This window comes from Chiloscyllium plagiosum, chromosome 10 (genome assembly GCF_004010195.1).
Source record: "Chiloscyllium plagiosum isolate BGI_BamShark_2017 chromosome 10, ASM401019v2, whole genome shotgun sequence".
Taxonomy (NCBI): domain Eukaryota; kingdom Metazoa; phylum Chordata; class Chondrichthyes; order Orectolobiformes; family Hemiscylliidae; genus Chiloscyllium; species Chiloscyllium plagiosum.
The window spans coordinates 373,549-397,916 of NC_057719.1; the positions used below are offsets into that span (position 1 = coordinate 373,549).

The following is a 24,368-nucleotide window of genomic DNA, read 5'->3' on the forward strand; positions in this document are numbered from 1 at the left end:
TTGTTTCTCTCTCCAAAGATATTACCAAACCGGAATTACTCCAGCAATTTCTGTTTTTATTTTAAAAATAGGATTGCACAAACATACAGTCAACATTCATTTAAGAGATGGAGACAGCATCACTCTATCAAGGGCAACAAGAATATCAATACAAACATTTAAGAATAAATCACTCCCACAAAAGGGAAGCAAAATGAAGCAGAATAGGAAATAGCAGCCAAATACCAACAAGTTTAGATTTTCAGCAATGTAATGGGATATACCCAGGATGGCCAGGAGAAAGTTAGTAGGAATATCTTTTGCTAAAATATTTGCTTGTTAAGATAAGAAGTAGTGATGCAGAGGATGTAAACAGGACCTTGTACTCACCCATGTGCAGCTACCACTGGAATACAGCCTCCTTACTTACACAACAAGAACCTACTCCAACTCTATCTGACTACAGTCCATTGCTTCTCCCATTGTAGTAAAATTTAATTTACAGTTTCGATCAAAATGAAACTGCCACAGAAACACAAACTTCACAACAAAGGATATGCATTGCTTTTTTAAAAAAAATAGACAAATTTCTATCTTTAAACAGGCTGAGAAATCTGAATTGAAATGTTGGTGATAGGGTATGAAGTTTGTTAGGGCCATGCGTCTCCATCCTGGTAGTTTGACTCTGCCCTGTCTATTTTACCTGATTAATTGCTGAGGTGGCTCAGTGAGTGAGCACAGTAAATAAAACTCCATCCTTCCCTCCCCATTCATCCGCACGTGGCTCAGCTACTTGCCGCCAGATTCAAATCTCCCGCTGCCGCGCTGCACCACGGGACCCCGCCCATTGGCGGCCGACTTACAACCTGCGCGATTACATCACCGACAAGCCCCGCCCCTGAGTTTGACAGAAGGATTTCCGGAAAAAGTGATGTTCCCATTCAAACTATTATCAGTGACATTCCAATTCATTATCCCAGTGATTCCCATTGATTATCCCAGTGATAATCCCATTGATTATCCCAGTGATAATCCCATTGATTATCCCAGTGATAATCCCATTGATTATCCCAGTGATAATCCCATTCATTATCCCAGTGATTCCCATTGATTATCCCAGTGATAATCCCATTCATTATCCTGGCAATTCCTATTCATTTCCCAGTGACATTCCCATTAATTATCTCAGTAATTCCTATTCATTTTGCCAGTGATTTCCCATTTGTTATCCCAGTGACATCCCATTCATTATCACAGTAATTCCCATTCATTATCAGTGATTCCAATTCATTATCCCAATAATTATCATAATGATTCAAATTCATTAACCCAGTGACATCCCATTCATTATCCGTGATTCCCATATATTATCCCAGTGATTCCCTCTTGTTATCACACTGATGCATTTTTTGCCATTATTCCAACAATTCCCACTTGTTATCCCAGTGATAGCATTATCCCAAGTGTGATGCCTATTCATTATCCCGGTGATTACTACTCATTACATCAGAGATTCCATTCATTATCCCTGTTTTTCATAAGCCAAGGGAGGGATAGTAGCAGTATTGCAATGTTACTGAACTAGTAATGCAGAATTCCTGATGAAGGGCTCCGACCTAAACGTCGATTTTCCTGGTCCTCAGATGCTGCCTGACCTGCTGTGCTTTTCCAGCAACACATTCTCAACTTTGATCTCCAGCATCTGCAGACCTCTCTGTCTCCTAGTAATGCAGAAGCCCAGGCTGATATCCTGAGGATAAACGTTCAAAACCTATTGTGGCAAATGATGAAATTTCAATTCAATGGAAATCAAAACTTAAAAAAACTTTTTAAATTGTTTTACTATTAATTCAATCAGATTCACCCACTAGGGAAAGAAGTCAGCTGTCCTTATCTGGTCTGCTCCACATGTGACTCCAGACCCATAAGCAACGTGGTTGATTATTAACAGCTATCTCAGTTCAAAAGGCTATAAGGGATGGGTAATATATACTTACCCAGACAGCAACAGTCACACCAACGCATAAATTCTACAGAATTCCCATTTACATTTCCTGTGACCTCATTTTCTGTTTAACTCTCATTCATTACCCCAGAATTTCCATCCATTATTTCTGACTTCCAGTCATTATCCTCGAGATTCCCACTCATTAACCCAATTCTGCAAATTGTCTTCATAGATCATAGACATTATCCTCAGCCTCCTTCAGGGAAGCAAACATTGCTTGAACAGATCTTTCCTCAAAGATTCAGGTGGTTTCACCTGATGGATCATTGCTGGAGCTGCTGACACTGGGAAATTCTGGCTCTTAAACCAGATTTTCAGCCTTGAGGAGCATGGCTCTACATTACAAATTTAACTGGCAGTGAAAGTTAAAAACAGACTCAGGGAATGAGACCCAACCCAGGAGTATGAGGTTTAATTGTGGGTGTGGAGGGGTTGTTCCAGTAACCAATTTTAATAGGGTACAATTGATAAAAGCATTTGTTATAGATTCATTGGGAGGCAATGGCGTAGTGGTATTGTTGGTTAATTACTAATCCAGAAACCCAGGTTAATATCCTGGAGATGGAGGTTCAAATACCAGATGGTGGAATTGAAATTCAATTAAAAATCTGGAATTATGATGGCATCATAAAACTACTGCCAATTGATGTGGGAAAACTCCAATGATTTATGACTGCCCTTCAGAGAAATCTGATGTCCTTAAATGGCAGCTTACTGATGTGCAGAATACACCTCCTGCAAGGGCGATGGAATAGATTGAAGAGTAACTTCCCAAAGGTAATTCAATAAAACTCGAAAGGGCAATATTTGCTAGATTAGGATAAGAACAGAGAAGGACGACTAATTGAATAGCCTCCATCAACAGTCAACACAGGTACAATGAAAGCGCTTGGAGAAACCCAGCAATTTTTGGTGGGGAGGTGGTGAGGCTCCATTACCTCATTTCAGTGTTAAACCTTTTACGGGTTTCACTGCTACACCTCCCTGAAAACTTATTAACATTAACAAAAGAATAGCTATTGCTAGTGTGTAAATAATGGCTAACATAGACCGCAATTGGTCAGGTATAATTACAAAACTGCACAGCGCTAGGTGTATTTGCAAGCAATGTTTTTGATTGATAAATTCTTGATGTCACAAGGAATTAAGGACTACGGGGAGAATGCGGGTAAGTGGAGTTGAAATGCCCATCAGCCATGATTGAAAGGCAGAATGGACTCGATGGGCCGAATGGCCTTACTTCCACTCCTATGGCTTATGGTCCAAATGGCCCCCCTTCAATGTTACAAGTTTCTCTGAATGTGAAATTCTAAATCAGAATTCCCACAATATTATCTTTGTTGGACGGGTTTGGGGGGACAGGTAGGGTGCGGTATTGGACGGGGTTGGGGAGCAGGGGCAGCGCATGCTGTGCTGCTGCTAGTCTCCTGAATGGTGAGCAGACTTAAAAGGAAGCTCCAAGCCTCGGAGGAAAGGCATTGAATCAACTAACTGAATAATCAATTATCCAAACGAAATAGTGTCTACCCATCTCGGTCAGATATTTGAGGTTCCCCTGTAAAAGGATGTTGGCAGGGTTGGAGGATTTGAGTTAGAAAGAGAGGTTGAACAGGCTGGGGTTGTTTTCCCTGGAACGTCAGAGGCTGAGGGGTGACCTTATAGAAGTTTATAAAATCATGAGGGGCATGGATAGAATAAATAGACAAGATCTTTTCCTTGGGGTGGGGAGTCCAGAACTTAGAGGGCATAGGTTTAGTGTGAGGGGGGAAAAAGATATAAAAGGGACTTAAGAGGCAACGTTTTCACGTAGAGGGTGGTACGTGTATGGAATGAGCTGCCAGAGAGGGTACATGAGTAAGAAGGGTTTGGAGGGATATGGGCTGGGTGCTGGCAGGTGGGACTAGATTGGGTTGGGATATCTGTTCGGTATGGATAAGTTGGACCGAAGGTCTGTTTCCGTGCTGTACATCTCTATGACTCTAATTGCCAGATACAAGCAGTGATTCCATCTGCCCTCTCTGGTGGATGTGAAAACCCTCATGGTAATGTTTTGAAAAAGGGCAGGGGAGCTCTCCTTTGTACCCTGCGGCAATATTTACACCTCCGCAAAAGAATTAAACAGATTATCTGGTTATTATCACAGGGCTATTTGCACAGGGTAACAATGTACAAACTGGCTGCCCTGTTTCCTACAGTGCAGTGTAATTCAAAGACACTTCAGCAGGTGTGAAGTATTCTGTCTGTAGATTGGGGATCTGTGAGCTTTCTTTTGCGATCAAATTTCTTTAAGAGTTTTTCTTCCTGCCACTCACCCCAGCTGCATTTCACAGAGCTTACCCTTCAATCATTTTAAGTTTACATTTTTCTATTTATTTATTTTTCCAGGCAGTACACAGAGTACAAAATATAATTGTTTTGTGAAGGCTGCAAATGATATTCATTTCTCTCAACTTCATCACATCCCGTCTGACATCCCTGCTCAACTTTTCCAGATTCCAGTGATTGCAATGTGATTTAGATATTTTAATAAAAGAATGACCAATTAACTCCTTTTTTTGAGGAGAGGGTTGAGGGAGCAGCAGGTGACTTGTAAACACTGGAATGCAACTGCAACGTGCTGAGAAAACAGTACAGAACAAGCCCAAATCAGATATTGCACAAAGAAAGGCAGTGTAGCTTGGGTCTTTAAACATATAGAGTGATCAGGTCAGAAGTCACATGACACCAGGTTATACTCCAACAGGAGTATTTGAAATCACAAGCTTTCAGAGTGCTGCTCCCTCACTTCACCTGATAAAGGAGCAGGGCTCAGAAAGCTTGTGATTTCAAATAAACCTGTTGGACCATAGCCTGGCGTCATGAGACTTCTGACTTTGTCCACCTCAGTCCATCACCAGCACCTTCACATGATGAACATAGTGATAGATTTACAAAGTAAGCACATAGCGACATTAAAAGTGAAAATAAATCTTTAAACATAAAATGATATTAATGTATACATATTATATATAAATTCAGTTGTACCAAGAACACAACAAGGAACACAAAAACAATACTGTGAACACAAAACAAACAAAGAAGATGCATAAAGTGCCACATTTGTAAGAGTCTGGAGAGCTCGTGGGGTTGAATGTTGGGCACATTTGCTCCAGTCAGATTTTTGTAAAGAAAAACAATTGCCAGAGAAAGAAAACAAGAGGCTGACTCGGAGAGAGAGTATCTCTGGAGGAATGGGACGTGGATTCGGTCCCCTTCCCCAGGGAAGGGCTGCTGCTGCTGCTACGGCTGCTTCTTCAGGAGCTGTAGTTGACCTGGTAATAGAGGGTTTTGTGTCTCCAGATCGAGTAGGAATTGTCGAATTTGAGCAGGTAGACTCCCTGTCCCGGGTACTTGTGACTGCCGGACTGAACCTCCAAGTGACTGTCCTTTCGGTATACAGGCAGGATCTCCTCCAATTCAGACCGGAAGAAATCTTTCCCTCTCTCGATATCTCCTTGGACTGGGGGTGCTGAGGAACAACGCATGAAGATATTAATAACAGCGCCAGACGGTGGGACATGCAAGAAATGACAGAGCCACAGGGAGCTCATATATCAAAAGTGGATATTGGGGATGAGGAGGATGCACATGCATAAATACATCAGCTATACCTGCTGAGCGTCCTGCAAGGCTAAATGAGGCTGGGAACTTAGGTGAGAAGAGACCAAATAAACAGGGAGCCAGAAAGTCCATTCCAAAGATCAGAGCGCCACATTGTTGGCGCTGTCAGAGGGTCAGCGCTGAGGGAGCGCCGCGCTGTCCGAGGGTCATTAGTAGTACTGCAATTTTGAATGTGTTGAATTTCAGTCATTACATTAAATCAAGGTTTGATCTTTCCTCTCAAATTCAATACTTTTACTTTCAGCACAAGTTCATTAGCTATGAATATTTTGGGAAGTCCTGAAGCAAGAAAAGGCACAATGGCTAAGAGTATTTTTCTGATATTTTGATTTCTCAAAGGATTTGAAGGACACTGGCTGCACAGAAACACTGCTGCTTCAGAACTGGATTAGTTCAATGGTAAATTCAGGCCCCTCTCTCCCTTGTTTGGAGAAGGGAAAAAAAATTCCTTATAGCCAGCTACTCTCCTCACAAAGTTCAAAGTGGGGGGGAAATAAAATATCTTCTGAAGCAGTGAAATGTGAATTCTCAACCAGTGAATGAAAGACTGAGAATTGGCACATGTACAACTTTGTACCATCAGCAAAGATTCAGAAAGAATCCAAGACAGACAGCTTTTTTAATTGGTGAGGGAATTGAGGGTTATGGGGCAAGGGCAGGAAAGTGGAGAGAATTGATGGGCTAAAGCATAAATTCCTGCTCTTATGATTCTATAGTCTTAAGAGAAAAGAACTCATTGAAATTTCTGATCTAGACCAGCGGCAGAACTCACTCACTCTGGCATTTTTTAAAAATCCCATTTCCTACACTCAATGTTTATATCTTGTCTGTTTGAATGTCTGTAAGAATGGGCATTTTAAGGAAGGGATAGAGCTAAAAATTAGCAAATTCAACTCCAAGTTTTTGCCACTGGCGAAAGATTTTTAATTAAAATAAATTGTTATTCAAAAAAAACCTGGTGTGCATATTATTTTAATCTGAATTAGATAGTTTGGTAGAATGAGGCAATTCAGTAGTAGATTAAATTTACATTCCAGGAATAGCGGGGCTTGAATTCCAATTGTTGGAATTCAATGTTCCAATTGTTCCCAACGGGAGAGAACATTACAGTCTACAAAACTTATCTGGCTATAAAGTTCACATCCCCACACAATTCTTTCAAAACTCTTGGATAGAAACCATCTTGTTCTGAGGATTTGTCTCAGTTCAGCTCCATTGTAGGACCAGTAGATGATCATTTATCCTCAAGCTTGTCCTGTTAGGTCATTCAACAGGATCATGGCTGATCTTCTACCTCTATGTCATTTTCTTGCACTACCCAACATCTTTAATAGTTGGAAATCTATCGATCTCTGCATTCAATATAATTAATGACTGAGCTTCCACAGTTCTAGGGACTAGAGAATTCCAAACATTCACCACCCAAGTGAAGAAATATCCCTCCCATCTCAGTCCTTATTCTGACACTGTGTCCCTTGGTTTGTAGATCAATTAAAACAACTTTCCATGGTCTAGCCTGGTAAGCCCCGCTAAGACTTTTAAATGTTTCACTAAAATCACCTCTCATTTTACCAGGTTACACAGAAAACAAGCCCAATCTTCATTTCTATTAGTATGAGAACTTGATTGAGTTCCTGTTCTGATTCAATATCCCTCCCTAACGGGTCAATCTAAGCAGCATCACCTTAACGGGACAATTAGGGAGGGCCCTCCCATACTGAATTAAAATTTAAAATGTGTTCATTGGAACGTCTGGCATTTTGAGTTCTTTCTCCCCTATAATTATTCAGTGCATGCATCTCCTCCCTTCGATCAACATCATCTTTACCAACTTTAATGAGGCTCACTATTCAGCTAGTCAAACAGTACAGGCTCTTCAACCCATCAAGTCTGTACCATCCCGCACTCCCACCGGCCTCCGGGGCGGGACCATCCCGCACGGGACCATTTTTTTCTCAAATCTCCTTTAAACCTCCCGACCACCTCTTGAGAGAACAGTCAGCATTCTAAGCCCGTTAAGGTATTTGTGCACCGTTCCAATAGTTTTTTTTGCCATTTCTATTCTTACATCCCTTAATCTCTCTGCTCCACAGATATGTGCTTGCTTACCATTTAGAAGACACTAATCTATTTGTACTAAAGTAGCCCACAGCACATGACACTGGATTTTGTTTGCCTCAGTTATACCCACACAATGTCCTTTCGAGATAGAAGTTAAAAGAATGAACACAAGCAGCGTCAGAACTGGAATAAACAGAGAATGCAGGAGAAACTCAGCTGGTCTGGCAGCATCTGCGGAGAGGGAAACAGAATTAACATTAGGAGTCTGGTATTGTTCTCCTGTTAGAACCGAAGATTGTTTTTGGAGGGCGTGGGGTGTGTGAGGAAGACAGAGAGAGGAAGGATGAGGGAGGTTTGCTAGTTTGGTATTTCACATTATTCTAAGTATTACCCAGAAGTACTTGATTTACAATGTTTATGGTTGAAAGAGGAGAATTAAAAACTGAAAATAAGCAAATGCTGAAAATCTGAAATAAAAAATATGATACTATAAAGACAACAGATCTGTCAGTAGTTTTCTCTGAATTGAATAAATGAGTGCCAGCGAGGAAGCTGGAACCGTGTGAGAGAGCATTTGAGAGAGAGTGAGTGAGTGAGAGTACACGTGAGAGAGTGAATTAATGGTTAAGCATATGTGCCAGTAGAGTAGAGAGAGCGAGAGCGAGAGCGAGATCGAGAACAAATAAATACAGGCATGAGAAATGGTGGGTTGTGTGCGATGGTGAGATATTCTACATATTAATCATTCACAAAGCCCTTTTTACCTTCTGTCTCTTCCTCGTCCTCTTCATCACTTGACTCGCTAACCAGCACCGTAATCTCTGTGTCGGTCACAGGAGTCCACTCAAAGTACACCCCAAAGCCAATATCATAGGTGTCCGTGGCAAAGTCCCAGCAGACAGAGTTACCCTCAGGGTGGGTGGGAACTCGCACTGTCACTACATTCCCACGGTTCACCTTCATCACCCCAGCCTTTTCCCTCCGGATCTTCTCTTTGAACTCGTTCAGCTCCGTGGAAATCCAGGTGGCAGCAGCATCAATTACAGGAACAACTGCAAGGTAAGCAGAATTCAGGAGCTAGTCACGCTTCAAGATGAGATGGTCTTCTGACAAGTCCTAAACTCCCATACTGACAGCTTTCATGGCCTTTTACATTACAGTCTAATGCTTTGTAAGAAACAGTTACACATTGTTATACACAACTAGCATTGATTAATTGATTAATTTTTAAACTATCAATCATTCTCGGAATGTGGGTTTGACTGATAAGGGCAACTTGAGGTGGTGCTGGTGAGCTACCTTCTTCAACACAACCCAATGTCTGCCTCAGCCATTTTACAGGGTAGTTAAGAGTCAACCCATTGCTGTGGATCTGGAGTGATGCCTCGGCCAGACCAAGATGACAGACTCCCTTTCCTAAAAAGGATATCATTTAACCAGAATGGATTTTTATAACAATCTATTTACAAGTAATTGATTATTAAAAAAATGTTATAAGTAACTGAATTTCCCAGCAGCTATGAATGACTTTGAAATGACGTGTCTGGATCACAATCCAGTAACAGAATCATAGCTCAAAGTATGTGAGAAGATTTGCAGCTCGGGTGCTCGTTGTTGTGGTTCTGTTCGCCGAGCTGGGAATTTGTGTTGCAGACGTTTCGTCCCCGGTCTAGGTGACATCATCAGTGCTTGGGAGCCTCCTGTGAAGTTCTTCTGTGATGTTTCCTCCGGCATTTATAGTGGTTATAACCACTATAAATGCCGGAGGAAACATCACAGAAGCGCTTCACAGGAGGCTCCCAAACACTGATGATGTCACCTAGACCGGGGACGAAACGTCTGCAACACAAATTCCCAGCTCGGCGAACAGAACCACAATAGAATCATAGCTCTCGAACCCACTACATAGCAACAAGCAAGACCCAATGCTACACATTCCAACTGTGCCTTGGATTGTAGGTAGCTTCATACTGCCTTCTCAAGGGCAACTGGAGATGGGCAATAAATGATGGTCCCAACAGCAACACCCATGAATGAATAATAAAAAAAGTGCCAGATCTAAAAGAGCCTGATCCATAGTTGGATTCAAAACATATTGTCCTGGAATATTATGGCTCAGTCACCTAGTGGGCAAGCAAGGGAGAGGGGGCAAGAGGAGCTGGCCAATTAGCGAGGGAGTGAGAGGCTGCTGGGTTGGAGAGTAAACTAGTGCCAATGAGCAGGCTGGTGACTGTGGGCAAATAGACACTCAACACTATCCCAATCATACACTCCAAGAACATGTACAGAGTTAGGAACACAGTAAAGCTGCCTCTACTCTTAAACACTTTCAGTGTTGAAACTGCATTAGATCTGTAGCATCCAAAATGGATCGGTGTTAGATAGAGTAAAGCTCCCTTTACACTGTCGCCATCAAACACTCCCAGGACAGGGTCAGTACTGGGTTAGATACAGAGTAAAGCTCCCTCTACACCTCTATACAGTGTGGAAACAGACCCTTCGGTCCAACTAGTCCACGTTGACAATGTTCCCAAACTAAACTAGTCCCACTTCCCTGTGTTTGGTCCATATCCCTCCAAACCTTTTCTATTTGTGTACTTGATCAAATGTCTTTTAAACTGTACCCACATCTGTCACTTCCTCTGGCAGTTCATTCCACACACAAACCATTCTGTGTAAAAAAGATGCTCCTCATCCTTTTTAAACCTTTCTCCCCTCACCGTAAGAACATGTCCCCCAGTTTTGAACTCCCCCCACCTTATGGAAAAGAGCCTTGCTATTCACCTTATCTCTGCCCCTCATTATTTTTTCATCCCCTATAAGATTACCCCTCAACCTCTTATGTTCCAGTGAAAACAATCCCAGCCTATTATTATACCTCAAACTCACCTTTTCCCAGCAACATGCTGGTAAATCTTTTCTGAACCCTCCCCAGTTTAATAATATCCTTTCTATAACAGGGTGACCAGAAGTGCACATAGTACTCGAGAAGAGGCCTCACCAACATCCTGTATAACCTCAACATAACGTCTCAACTTTTATACTCAATGGTCTGAGCAATAAAGGCAAGCATGTTAAACACCTTCTTAACTACCCTGTTGACTTGTGACACAAATTTCAAAGAATTATGTACCTGAACCCTGAGGTCTCTCTGCTCTACAACACTACCCAGGTCCCTGCCATTAATTGTACAAGTTCTGCCCTTGCAATACCTGGCATTTATGCAAATTAAACTCCATCTGTCATTCCTCAGCCCATTAACCCAATTGATTAAGATCTCTTTGTAATGTTAGATAATCTTGTTCACTATCTACTATATCACCAATTTTGGTGTCATCCTCAAACTTACTAACCATGCCTCCTATATTCTCATCCAAATCATACATATAAATGACAAACAAAAGTGGTCATCCAAATCATACATATAAATGACAAACAAAAGTGGAATCAGCCCCGATTCCTGTGGAACTCTACTAGTCACAGGCCTCAGTTCAAAAACAACCGCCCACCAGCACTCTCTGTCTCCTACCATGAAGCCAATTTTGGATCTCACCCTGAAGCCCATGTGATTTAACTTTACTACTTAGTCTACCATGCAAAACCTTATCAAAGGCTTTATTAAAGTCCATGCTCCATCAAACACTCCCAGGACAGGGACAGCACAAGGTTAGAAACTGACAGAAACCTTCTCTCCAATCTTCTTTCTAATTATTAGTTGCACTTACCTCTCCCAGGACCTTCTAATGGATCAGCTGGTAACTTTTCTGGCCCCCCGTGGTCAGACTGAATGATCACAGAATCACTGCTGACTTTACGAACCCGGTATGCAGCAAGTGCTGTTGCAGTTATCTCACACCCTTTATTATCCTTAGCATCCTAAAGGATAACATGAAAAGGTCCATTAAAAGCTGCATGGAATACTTTTACAATCCAACTCAAAACATCCAAGAATTAGCTCACTTCATAACATTCTTTCCAAAAGCTAGAAAATTCTAGAAGCCACAATAATCCACCTTCTGGGACAGGTCCTAAAAATAAGCTACCAGTAGGAATTGTACAAATGGTAATGGAGATAATAATGGGACCCGAGGGGCTGAAATCTCTACAGCCTGATGCTTTTTATTCCCAGGGTATTAAATAAATCACGTAATGAAATTATTGAAGTGTTGATCACCATTTTCCAAACTTTGCCTTGATTCAGAAATTCTGCCTTTTGAATTTGGAATAGTAAACATCACCCCGGCATTTTAGAACACAGAGCGAAATCACACAAGTACCGATATGTCAGCTTAACATTAACATTAGGGAAGTTAGCCCATCAAGGATCAAGAGTCTGAAAATTCACAGAAGTAGAGATTTAACTTATTTACAAAGTACATGACATCTCAGAATAGGAGATGGTGTATCATCCATGGATGCTTGTATAATTCTAGTCTTCCAGCTATGGGAAAGATGTTGTTAAACTTGACAGGTTTCAAAAAAGATTTACAAGGATGTTGCTGGAGTTGGAGGGTTTGAGCTATGGGGAGAGGCTGAACAGGTTGGGACTTTTATCCCTGCAGCGTTGGAGGTTGAGGGGTGACATTAGAGAGGTTTATAAAATCACAAAAGGCCTGGATAAGGTGAATAGCCAAGGTCTTTTCCCCAAAAACTAGACTGCATAGGCTAAGGTGAAAGGGGAAGATTTAAAAAGGACCTGAGGTGCAACTTTTTGACGCAGAGGGGGTGGGTGTATGGAATGAGCTACCAGAGGAAGTGGTGGAGGCTGGTACAATTATAGCATTTAAAAAGGCATCTGGATAGGTATATGAATAGGAAGGATCTAGAGTAATATGGGCCAATGCTGGCAGATGGAACTAGATTAAGTTAGGATATCTGGTCCAAAGTTGGACCAAAGGGTCTGTTTCCGTGCTGTAGGACTCCATGAGTCAGGAGTGTGGAAACCATTTCCCCAGACCATTAGCCTGGGCCTCTGGATCACTGGTCCATCAACATTACCATTATGCTATGGTCTCCCTCGTTATTAATTAGGCTCCTCATAAGATTATGAGCAAAACCTGCGACACAACATTGGAGCAAACTCTGCAGCAGGACTTTGAAGGTAATTGAGCTTTTGGGAGTTAGATCAAAGATGACAGAAGCTTTCTTTGACAGGAGTTACTCATAAAAGTCTTGGCTTTTGTTGTAAATGTTTTAAATGAATGAACAGTGTTATGAACTCATGTTTACAAATGGCAGAAGTTGCAACCACGGTAAATTGTATAGATAGAATCAGAAAATATACAGTGATGTTCCTCATGGTTCAGGACAAGGAGCAGTGCAGTTTTTGATATATATTGACTTGGACTTGGGGACCACGTGCTTTATAAATAGAAGCACACAGTGAGAGGGTGAGAAAATTATGTTAACCTTTCATAAAATATCACCTTGGCACCATTTGGAGGACTGTGTCCAATTGTTTCAGAAGGGCTTTGCAAAGAACATAGAAAGGACTTTACTGAATCAGTTCCAAGCTGGGGGGTTAGTTATATGGGGAGATGACAGAAACTGCAGCTGGTCTCAGAGGGAGTTGGAATGAGGTTTTTAAAATCATGACATTTTTCGACAAGAGTAAACGAAAAGGAACTGTTTCCAATGGAAGGAAGACTGGGAACTAGATATCACAAACTTGGAGTGACAGAACATTTATTACAGCAAATAACATTAATTTACAAATACCTAAAGGAGCTGAGCTGCAAGGTTCATTTCCAGATGTTTCGTTACCCTACTAGGTAACATAGTCAATGGGCCTCAGGTGAAGCAGTGCTGAAAATTCCTGCTTTCTATTTATGTTTGGGTTTCTTTGGGTTGGTGATGTCATTTCCTGTGGTGATGTTATTTCTTGGTGAAGTCATTTCCTGTTCCTTTTCTCAGGAGTGGTAAATGGGGTCTAACTCGATGCGTTTGTTGATAGAGTTCCGGTTGGAATGCCATGCATCTCGGAATTCTCGTGTGTGTCTCTGTTTGGCTTGTCCTAGGAGGGATGTGTTGTCCCAGTCGAAGTGGTGTCCTTCCTCATCCATATGTGAGGAAACTAGTGAGAGAGGGTCGTGTCTTTGTGTGACATGACCCTCTCTCACTAATATCCTCACATACAGATGAGAAGAGCAAGTGCAGACTCAAAAAGCCAAGCAACTTCTGCTCAATGATTCTAAGGGACATACACTAACTAAGTCATTGGACAAAGCTGTGACAGATGGACCTCATTGCACAGGTGTGTAAACTTTTTTGACTTTGAATCCAACAAAATTAAACCAACATTTTCTTCAGAGAGAGACAATGAGCTGAGGAGGAACAAGTGGATTTAGGCAAGCAAATACATAAATCACCAAAAATTAGCCTAATAGCCCATCCACCAAGAGGGCTGGCATACATAACATGGAAAAATGATGCTTCCATTGCAGAGCTCAGAACTGGGCAATGCTTTCAGAAAGGTTATGCCTTGGGAGAGGCTACACTGCAGATTCAACACAATGATTCCAGGAATAAAGATTCAATTACAAACACTGATTGTACAGACTGGACCCATATAGGTCAGATGTCCAAAATCTGCAGTCTGAGAAATGAAATTGTCTGAAAACTGGGAATTTTTTTTAATCCCCATCAAGAGATCTTGGCACCACTCTTGTAACAGAGTAAACAGTCCACACAGGACCTGAGCCCATTGCAGCGCAGTAACATCTGCTCTGGTCTTCAGGAGTGAAGAGGAAGTACTCAGGAGGCTTGTGCATTCTGAAACCCCTCTCCCTCAAAAAGGCTGCGGAGGCTGAGGGTCAACTGGAGCTCTCAAGATTCAGAAACAATGTTTCCTTATAAAAGGAATGTGATTTAATGTGGAACACCAAGATCATGGGAGATGCTACAGTAATATAAACCTTTCTTTGAAATTTTGCTGTTATAATTTAGAAATGCAACAGACAATTTGTACATAGAAAGTCCCACTAACAGCAATTGGAAGAGAGCCAGATATTCTATTTTTAAAAATGCTGGCTTTAAACATTGATCAAGGCAACAAGGGAATGCCTAGTTTAAAAGTGGTTTTGAGAACCTTTTACATCCAACTGGGAAAGCAGAAGGAGACCCAGTTTAACATTTCATCCAGCACCTCTGACAAGTTCCCACTCCCTCAATACTGTGCAAGCAGTGTCAGGTGAGATTCTTGGCTGCTGTCTCTGCAGTGGGCTTGCACACCTGCTTGGCTGTTCCATTAAGTATTGAACTAAGAATCATACTGAGAATATGAGGCTACGTAAAGAAAGTTACATGGGATCCAAGTACACACCTGTTGTAGTTGCTCATCTTCTGCCTCCATTGTCTGTCCCAGTGGAATTTTGGAACTTTCTCTAGAATTGCCTTGTGTTTCTTCAGTCACCAGCCTTGCATTCTGTGGTCTCTCACGAGAAAAACACATTCTTACTCAAAAATATTAAACTCAACAGTTGCTGCACCCTGCCTGCATTCCACCTGACCTCCTGGCACTGCAGAGTGCCAGACAAGAATAATTTACAATTCTGACCCAGGACCATGGAATAAGTGCAGCCCTTGGTGTGAAATGGAGATGGAGATTCAGAAAAGCCTAAGGGTTTAATTCACACTCTGCTCAGAGAGATGATTTCAATTGTGCAGCCAAAGAAAACAGGTCCTGAGCTACAACTATTTGGAATATCGTGAGCAGTTCTGGACCCTGTATGTAATGAAGGATGCGTTGGAAGAAGTCCAAATGAGGTTCACAAGAATAATCCCAGGAAGGAAGGGTTTGTCACATGAGGAGAGGTTGAGGATTCTGGGTCTATACTCGATGCTGTTCAGAAGGATAAAGGGGCTTCTCATTGTTTTATTCTCTCAGTATTCTGCAAGTTTCAAAAAAACTGTGGCTGCTAGAGATCTGAAACAAAAACAAATTGCCAGAGAAACTCAGCAGGTCTAGCAGCATCTGTGGGATGAAAACAGAGCTAGCATTTTGAGTACAGCTCCATGTCTGAACAACTCAGACACATGCCCGAATTCAAAAGGCTGAAGTACAAGTGAAACCCAAATCTACAGACATGGAGTGGAATCTGGCCACGAAAATGAAAGGCATTGGCAACAAGTCAATGCACCCATCCCTAGTAAATAATATTTTAAAAAACAAGAGAGATACTGGCTGCTGGGAGTTGCACAATTCTGCTAATGAGAATGCAACAATCCTCCCAGTGACTACTCTCAAAGGGGATGATCCTTCAGCCAGTCGAGAGAACATTGCCATAATTACAGTAAAATGGAGTAAATTAGCATCCACTTAAACAGCTCATTGCACGCTGTCACTTTCAGAAGCACATCTGCTACCACATTGCCCCTTCTGGCTGCATTATGTCTCCCACCATCAATTAACCCCAAGACGACAACATTCCTCAATCACAGCTGAGGCTATTCTAGTGAGCAACACAGAATTTTTCCACAAACTCCTGCATGCTCAAATACAGAATTCAGCTCAAATCCCCCACCCTGTTATCTCTTTACACCTGACTGCGTGCAACAGATCTCTTGGGTGTACGGACTTACTTGGGGTGAGGCAGGAATCTGAGGGGGTGGCCGGGGGGGCAGATCAGGGTCATGGACCAGGATGCATTCTCTGTGTGCAGTGGCCCACTGGGGGGGGGAGGGGGTGGCCGGGGGGACAGATCAGGGTCATGGACCGGGATGCATTCTCTGTGTGCAGTGACACTGATCATAGCAAAAAGCTGTAGCCCTTTGTTAACGAAGAACTCAGGATTATAGAGCTAAGTAGCAGATAGAGAAATCTGGATCAACATACAGATAGGCACCTTATTTGGAGGAAGTATTAGAAGGTGTTCATCTTCCAGACAATGGTTAGCACCTTCAGTAGGTGGTGGACTCAGTGGGAAGAAAGGAGTAAAATAGTTGGCCGTAATACAATGTTCATGCAACACAAGTGACGTTATTGTACAAGACAGAGCTCACAATATTGGGAGAAATGTATTAGCATGGATTGAAAATTGGCTAACACAGAAGAGAATCTGTATAAATGGGTCTTTTTCAGGTTGGACTGCCACAGGTTCATACAAGAGGCATTAATTATTTACTATCTACATGAATGATTTGGAGGAGTGGGCAGTGCGCTAAAGATACAAAAATAGTTGTGACAGCATGCTTTGTTGAGAACATAAGGAATCTTAAGGGGATATAGATAGGGTTAGGTGTGTGGACACAAACTTGGAGTTTGATGTAGGAAAACATGACATTGTGTTCTTTATCAGGAAGAATCAAAAGCAGACTATTACTTAAATGGAGAGACACTTTTAAAAAAAAAAAGACGTTCCTGAGTATGAGTCACGAAAGATTTGCCTGTAGGTACAGCAAGTAATTAAGAAGGAACTTTGGCCTTCAATAATTGAGGTGTGGAGTTTAAAAATAGTGAAGTCTTGTTACAACTTTACAGCGTATTGGAGGGGTGACATCTGAAATACTGTATACAGTTTGAACTCCATATTTTAAAAAGGGGATACTAGCATTGGAGGCTGTTCAGAAGAGATTCACAAGTTGATATTTCCATTGGTGTGGGGACAGGATTACTGCAAAAGGAGACCTTCATTTAAAACCGAGATGCAAAGGAATTTCTTCTCCCAGAGGTTAGTGAGCGTCTGGAATTTTCTATCCTAGAATTTGGAAGCTAGATCAGTGGAAGTATTTAAGAGGCGGTAGATTCATCTTATCTATAGTCCTCATGATTTTATAAACCTCTAGAAGGTCATCCCTCAACTTCCTACACTACAGTGAAAAATGTTCCAGCCTCTCCCTATAATTCAAACCTTTCAGTCCCAGCAAAATCCTGGAAAACCTTTTCTGAACCCAAGCCAATTTAATAATACCCTTCCTATAGTTGGCACCAGCACTGTGCACAGTACTCCAAAAGTGGCCTCACCAACATCCTGTATAATCACAACATGATATCCCAACTCCTATACTCAAAGATCTGAACAATGAAGGCAAGAGTACTAAATGCCTTCTTAACCACCCTACCTGGGACACAAATTTCAAAGAATTACGTACCTGTAGATTAATTTAGGATATGGATGTGTTAGACCAAAGGGTCTGTTTGCATGCTGTACATCTCTATGAACCCCCGGTCTCTCTGTTCGAAAACACTGTATAAGTTCTACCTTGTTTGACTTACCAAAAATGTAACACCTTGCATTTGTCTAAATTGAACTCCATCTGCCACTCCTCAGCCCATTGGCCCAACTGATCAAGATCGCTTTTTAATCTCAGATAGCCTTCTTCACTGTCCACTATACCAACGTTTTTGGTGTCATCTGCAAATGTACTAAACATGCTTCCTAAATTCTCATCCACATCACTTATATAAATGACAACCTACAATACTTCACAGGAACATGATCAAACCCAGCATGATACGGAGCCCCATAAGGATGCAAGATAAATGTATGGAGGGAGAGAGTAATAGCAGGATACAGGAACACAGAGCATAATAACTTGTAAAAGAACATGAGTAAAGCATATACCTCAACATGGGCCACCTAGGTGAAATTATTTGTTTTTTTGGGTTGTAACTCTCCCATTGCTAATTTATTACCTGTTTCCGGGCTCCATCTGGCACTTCTCACTTTCCTCTGACACGCGCAGGCTGGACAGTTGCGAGGTCATGTCAGCCTCAGAATTCTGCTCAGGTTCTGCATCTAAAATAAATTTTTAATTTATATTGAGTGCAATGGCATAAATACATGACTAAAGTAAATGCGATGAGGAAAAATGAAGGTGACTAAGTTCAGAGCCTGTGGTGATCATTGTCAACACCCATTACTTACAGAAAGGACAAGGAGAAAGTAAGGACACCACAAGATTCTAACTGAACTACAGAGGTTGAAACGAGATACAGAGGGATTTAGCTGTCCCACTGCTTGAACCACTAAAGGTTACACAAACAGGTATAGCAAGTCTAAGCAAATAGAATGTAGTTGTTCATTGTGGGAGAATTGCACCCACTGCAGTTTAGAAGAATAAGAGGGAACTTGATTGAAGAATATAAGATCCTAAGGCGTTTTGACAGGGTGGATGTGGTGAGGACAATTCCTGTCCTGGGAATATCTAGAACTAAGGGACTCTTTCAAAGTTAAGGATCACCCTTTCAGAACAGAGATGTGGCAGATTTTCCCCAAGGGGGTCTTGAGCCTTTGGAACTCTCTTCCTCAAAAGCCAGTGAAAGCAGAGACCTTGAATATTTTAAAGGCTGAACTAGATCACAGAGAGAGAGATTCTTAGAATAGGCAAGAACATGGAGTAGGAGAAGGAGGGCTTATGCCCAAAACGTCGATTCTCCTGCTCCTCGGATATTGCCTGGCCTGCTGCACTTTTCCAGCACTACACTTTTCAACTCAGGAACATGGAGTAATCAGATAGCTACAACCTTATTGAACTGGGGGGAAAGGGGGGTGGAGGTGGTGGTGGAAGAGATAGGCTCGAAGGGTATGTACATCAAAAGGTTTTTAATAAATAAGGTTAATAACAATTGGGAATTATGCTGTATAAAAGAGAATGAAGTGCAAAGAAAAAGAAAGAGAAAGATAAGCATGTAACAAGGAACCCATTTCTCTCAGATTGAAAAGAATTCTTCGAGTTAGCATCTGTTGTTTTTGCTGTGAGTGTTTCGCACTTCGAGCATCCTTTGCATGAAGTGGCACTTTCTAATTACTCTTCTCCATGGCCTGGCTCTGATTTTCTTCCTCAGGCCTTAACTGCCCACTAAGCAGACAGGTTTTTGATTTTAAAACCATCTTTCATGAGATATAAAGTATCACTGGTAAATCTGGTATTCATTGTCCAACCCCAACTGCCTTTAAGGAAGTGATGGTGAGCCACAAATTTCCCTTGTTCGCACTTTACAATCCGGAAAAAACTCCATCACATTATCTCCCATATCGCAGGGTTCATAAAGTCCAGTACAATAAACCTAGCTCCTCACCAATCAGAGCCAGAAGTGACATAGCTACAACTAATCCTCACCACATCAACTTAAAATTATAAACAAAACCGGAGCTGTTTTTGTGATGTGAACATTTTTAGGGCTATAATTCCCAGGTGAAACACTGGCAATAACAACAGTTAATTTAAAGCTAGAAGAAAGAACCACTCAAGCAGCATTACGACCTATTACACAGTATTGGCTTACAGCCACATTATTTCTGAGTACAGTTATCCAAAGAGACAAAAACAAGATAGTGGAGACAGCGAGACTAGAGTCAGAGATGTACAGCATGGAAACAGACCCTTCGGTCCAACCCGTCCATGCTGACCAGATATCCCAACCCAATATAGTCCCGCCTGCCAGCACCCAGCCCATATCCCTCCAAACTCTTCCTATTCATATACCCATCCAAATGCCTCTTAAATGTTGCAATTATACCAGCCTCCACCACTTCCTCTGGCAGCTCATTCCATACACGTACCACTGTGTGAAAACGTTGCCCCTTAGGTCTCTTTTATATCTTTCCCCTCTCACCCTAAACCTATGACCTCGAGTTCTGGACTCCCCCACCCCAGGAAAATACTTTGCCTATTTACCCTATCCATGCCCCTTATAATTTTGTAAACCTCTCTGAGGTCACCCCTCAGCCTCCGACGCTCCACGGAAAACAGCCCCAGCCTGTTCGGCTTCTCCCTGTAGCTCAATTCCTCTAACCCTGGCAACATCCTTGTACATCTTTTCTGAACCTTTTCAAGTTTCACAACATCTTTCCAATAGGAAGGAGACCACAATTGCACACAATATTCCAAGAGTGGCCTAACCAATATCCTGTACAGACCAACATGACCTCCCAACTCCTGTACTCAATACTCTGACCAATAAACAAAAGCATACCAAGTGCTTTCTTCACTATCCTATCTACCTGCCACTCCACTTTCAAGAAGCTATGAACCTGCACTCCAAGGTCTCTTTGTTCAGCAACACTCCCTAGGACTTTAGCATTAAGTGTATAAGTCCTGCTAAGATTTGCTTTCCCAAAATGCGGCACCTCTCATTTATCTGAATTAACTCCATCTGCCACTTCTCGGCCCATTGGCCCACCTGCTCCAAGATCCCGTTGTAATGTGAGGTAACCCTCTTTGCTGTCCATTACACCTCCAATTTTGGTGTCACCTGCAAACTTACTAACTATATCTCTTATGCTCGCATCCAAATCATTTATGTAAATGACAAAAAGTAGAGGACCTAGCACCGATCCTTGTGGCACTTCGCTGGTCACAGGCCTCCAGTCTGAAAAACAACCCTCCACCACCACCCTCTGTCTTCTACCTTTGTGCCAGTTCTGTATCCAAATGGCTAGTTCTCCCTATATCCCATGAGATCTAACCTTGCTAATCAGTCTCCCATGGGGAACCTTTTCAAACGCCTCACTGAAATCCATATAGATCATATATACCGCTTTGCCCTCATCAATCCTCTTGGTTACTTCCTCAAATCAAGTTTGTGAGACATGATTTCCCATGCACAAAGCCAAGCTGACTATCCCTAATCAGTCTTTGAGTTTCCAAATACATGTACATCCTGTCCCTCAGGATTCCCTCCAACAACTTGCCCACCACCGAAGTCAGGCTCACTGGTCTACCTTGCCCTTACAGTGGCACCACGTTAGTCAACCTGCGAAAGCAAAGATTATTTTGCCTCGAAATGATTCAGAAGAAATTCAACAAATGACAATTATGACAGCTTTAACTATAAAGTATTAATAAGGAGAAAAAGTTTCTAGTGCCGAGGATTCGGAACCACGAAACACAGATGTAAAACAGTTGATGTGACATCCATGGGAGAGAAGGAAATATTTTTTACTGTATAGAAATGCCATGTGTTTTGAATATGGGACACACTGCCTTAAGGGGTGCTGGAAACAGAAACGTTCAAAAACAGAATTGGACGAAGGAAGTGAAAAATCGGAGGGTCACGGGACAAGATTATACTGGGACCAATCAAATAACTCTCACACAGCAGCACTGACATGATGTCTTACTCTATATAGTAATACCAAAATACTTACTTTAAACTCCGATATTTACAGAACAGAAGAAGGAGGCCATTTGGCCCATTGTATCTGCACCAGTCAACAAAGATCTGATTACACTTGGAACACTCCGCCACAAATGGCAGTGGATTCTGGATCAGGTGCTAATTTTAAATCGGAGGTAGATAAATTATTGGTAAAGAAAGGTATTAGGTCACAGATCAGCTTTTCACCCAAACCCCAGAGGTTATGGCAACACTAGTGAATACATGAATACTGTTTAAATGTTACAAGAGTTTCTGATTCAACCAGCCTTTCAGGCAGTGTCCCATATTCAAAACACATGGCATTTCTACACAGTACAAAATATTTCCTTCTCTCCCATGGATGTCACATCAACTGTTTTACATCTGTGTTTCGAGGTTCAGAATCCCACAACCTACCTTGGTGAAAACATTTCTCCTCAATTCACCTCTTAGCCTTTTTAGATTTTACTTTAACTTTATGCCTATGGTATTGACCCCTCCTCTAATGAAAACATGCCTTCCTATTCAGGCCCCTCATAATCTTAGACACTTCTATCTAGCCCTCTTGCAAGCTCTGTTGCTCTAAAGTAAACAATCCCATCCTATCTAATAACTTTCCTTATAATTCTGACCTTCCAGCCCCGACAGCATACTAGTAAATCCCCTCGTACAATTACACCCTTCCTATAATGTGGTGACCAGAACTGCATGCAGTACTCCAGTTGTGACCAGACCAGTATTTTATACAGGTATAAGTTTGCTCGCTGAGTTGGTAGATTTGTTCTCAGACGTTTCATCACCATGCTGGGTAACATCATCAATGAGCCTCCATTGAAGCGCTGGTGTACTGTCCCACTTTATGTTCTTGGTCTATTGTGGTGGGTGATATCACTTCCTGTTCTTTTTCTCAGAACATTGGGTCCAATTCGATGTGTTTGTTGATGGAGTTCCATTTTGAATGCCAGACCTCTCGGAATTTGCGTGTGTGTCTTTGTTTAGCCTGTCCCAGGATGGATGTATCGTCCCAGTTGAACTGTTGTCCCTCATTGTCTGTGTGCAAGGATACTAGTGATAGTTGGTCACGTCCTTTGGCAGCTAGTTGGTGCTTGTGTATCCTGGTGGCTCGTTTCCTGCCGGTCTGTCCGACGTAATATCTGTTGCAGTCTTTGCAGGGTATTTTATATTTGACGTTCGTTCTGCTGGTTGTTGGTGCAGGGTCCTTTAAATTTATCAGAAGTTGTTGCGGTGTGTTGGTAGGTTTGTGGCCTTCCATGATACCAAGGGGCTGGAGTGGTCTCGTCATCATCTCTGAGATTTCTTTAATATATGGCAGGGCGGCTGGAGTCTCTGGGCATTTTCTATCTTCTTGTTTAGGTTTGTTGTGTAAGAATCTGCAGACTGTGCTTGTCGGGTACTGGTTGCTCTTGAACACATTGTATAGGTACTTTTCTTCAGCATCACGTAGTTCCTGAGTGCTGCAGCTCTATTTAAATAATGTTCTGATACTGCTCCATTTGTGGGTGTTGGGATGATTGCTCTTCTGGTCTGTATGTGTTAAGACCATAAGACCATAAGACATAGGAGTGGAAGTAAGGCCATTCGGCCCATCGGGTCCACTCCGCCATTCAATCATGGCTGATGCGCATTCAGCTCCACTTACCAGCGTTGTCCCCGTAGCCCTTAATTCCTCGAGACAACAAGAATCTATCAATCTCGGCCTTGAAGACATTTAGCGTCCCGGCTTCCACTGCACTCCGTGGCAATGAATTCCACAGGCCCACCACTCTCTGGCTGAAGAAATGTCTCCGCATTTCTGTTCTGAAATGACCCCCTCTAATTCTAAGGCTGTGTCCACGGGTCCTAGTCTCCTCGTTTAACTGAAACAATTTCCTAGCATCCACCTTTTCCAAGCCATGTATTATTTTGTACGTCTCTATTAAGTCTCCCCTTAATCTTCTAAACTCCAACGAATACAATCCCAGTATCCTCAGCCGTTCCTCATATGTTCCTCATATGTTGCTTTCCTGTTGACGCTGGTCTGCAGCTCTCCATTGACTTTTCCTTCTACTGTGACATCTACAAATTTTCACAAAAATTGCAGTATTTTATACAATTCCAGCATCACCACCCTGCTCTGCTATTCCATCTTTTGGCTAATAAAGTCATATAACTCACATTTCATCTTCGGAGGGTCAGGCAGACTTGATGGTCCAATGGCGTCTTTCCTCATTATTGGGATTCTATGATTCTATCTACCTACCCTGCGATCTTCAGGGATCTATAATATGACGCACATCAAGATCCCTCTGATCTTCAGTACGTTCCAGGTTCCTACAATTAATAGCATAACCTCGTCTTGTTAGCCTTTCCCTGGTACATTCTGTCAAACTTTTCCAGGTTGAATTACATTTGCTCTGCCCACCTGACTAATCTGTTAATATCCTCCTGCAGTTTATGGCTATTTTCCTCATTATTTACCACCTCCATTTTTGTGTCACTTGTGAACTCCTTGATCATACCTGCCTCATTTCAGCCCAAAACATTAACGTACACCATAAACAGCACAGACCCGGCACCAAG

The 24,368-nt window shown here is 42.0% G+C and overlaps 2 protein-coding genes across 2 annotated transcripts in view; both read right to left on the reverse strand.

Annotated features, from left to right (window-relative positions):
* zgc:163014 (uncharacterized protein LOC100038766 homolog) overlaps window positions 1-957 on the reverse strand; it is a 40,054-nt gene extending 39,097 nt beyond the window's left edge. Inside the window, exon 1 of the mRNA XM_043696887.1 lies at window positions 683-957. Within this exon, the coding sequence (XP_043552822.1) occupies window positions 683-753 (71 nt within the window). The 5' untranslated portion in view covers window positions 754-957. The remainder of the gene's footprint in view (window positions 1-682) is intronic.
* Window positions 958-5,159: 4,202 nt separating this feature from the next.
* Window positions 5,160-24,368, reverse strand: part of tmed8 (transmembrane p24 trafficking protein 8) — a 28,294-nt gene continuing 9,085 nt past the window's right edge. Inside the window, exons 2-6 of the mRNA XM_043696888.1 lie at window positions 18,342-18,444; window positions 15,030-15,138; window positions 11,434-11,584; window positions 8,473-8,760; window positions 5,160-5,495 (exon numbers count right to left, since the gene is read on the reverse strand). Of these exons, the coding sequence (XP_043552823.1) occupies window positions 5,281-5,495; window positions 8,473-8,760; window positions 11,434-11,584; window positions 15,030-15,138; window positions 18,342-18,444 (866 nt within the window). The 3' untranslated portion in view covers window positions 5,160-5,280. The remainder of the gene's footprint in view (window positions 5,496-8,472; window positions 8,761-11,433; window positions 11,585-15,029; window positions 15,139-18,341; window positions 18,445-24,368) is intronic.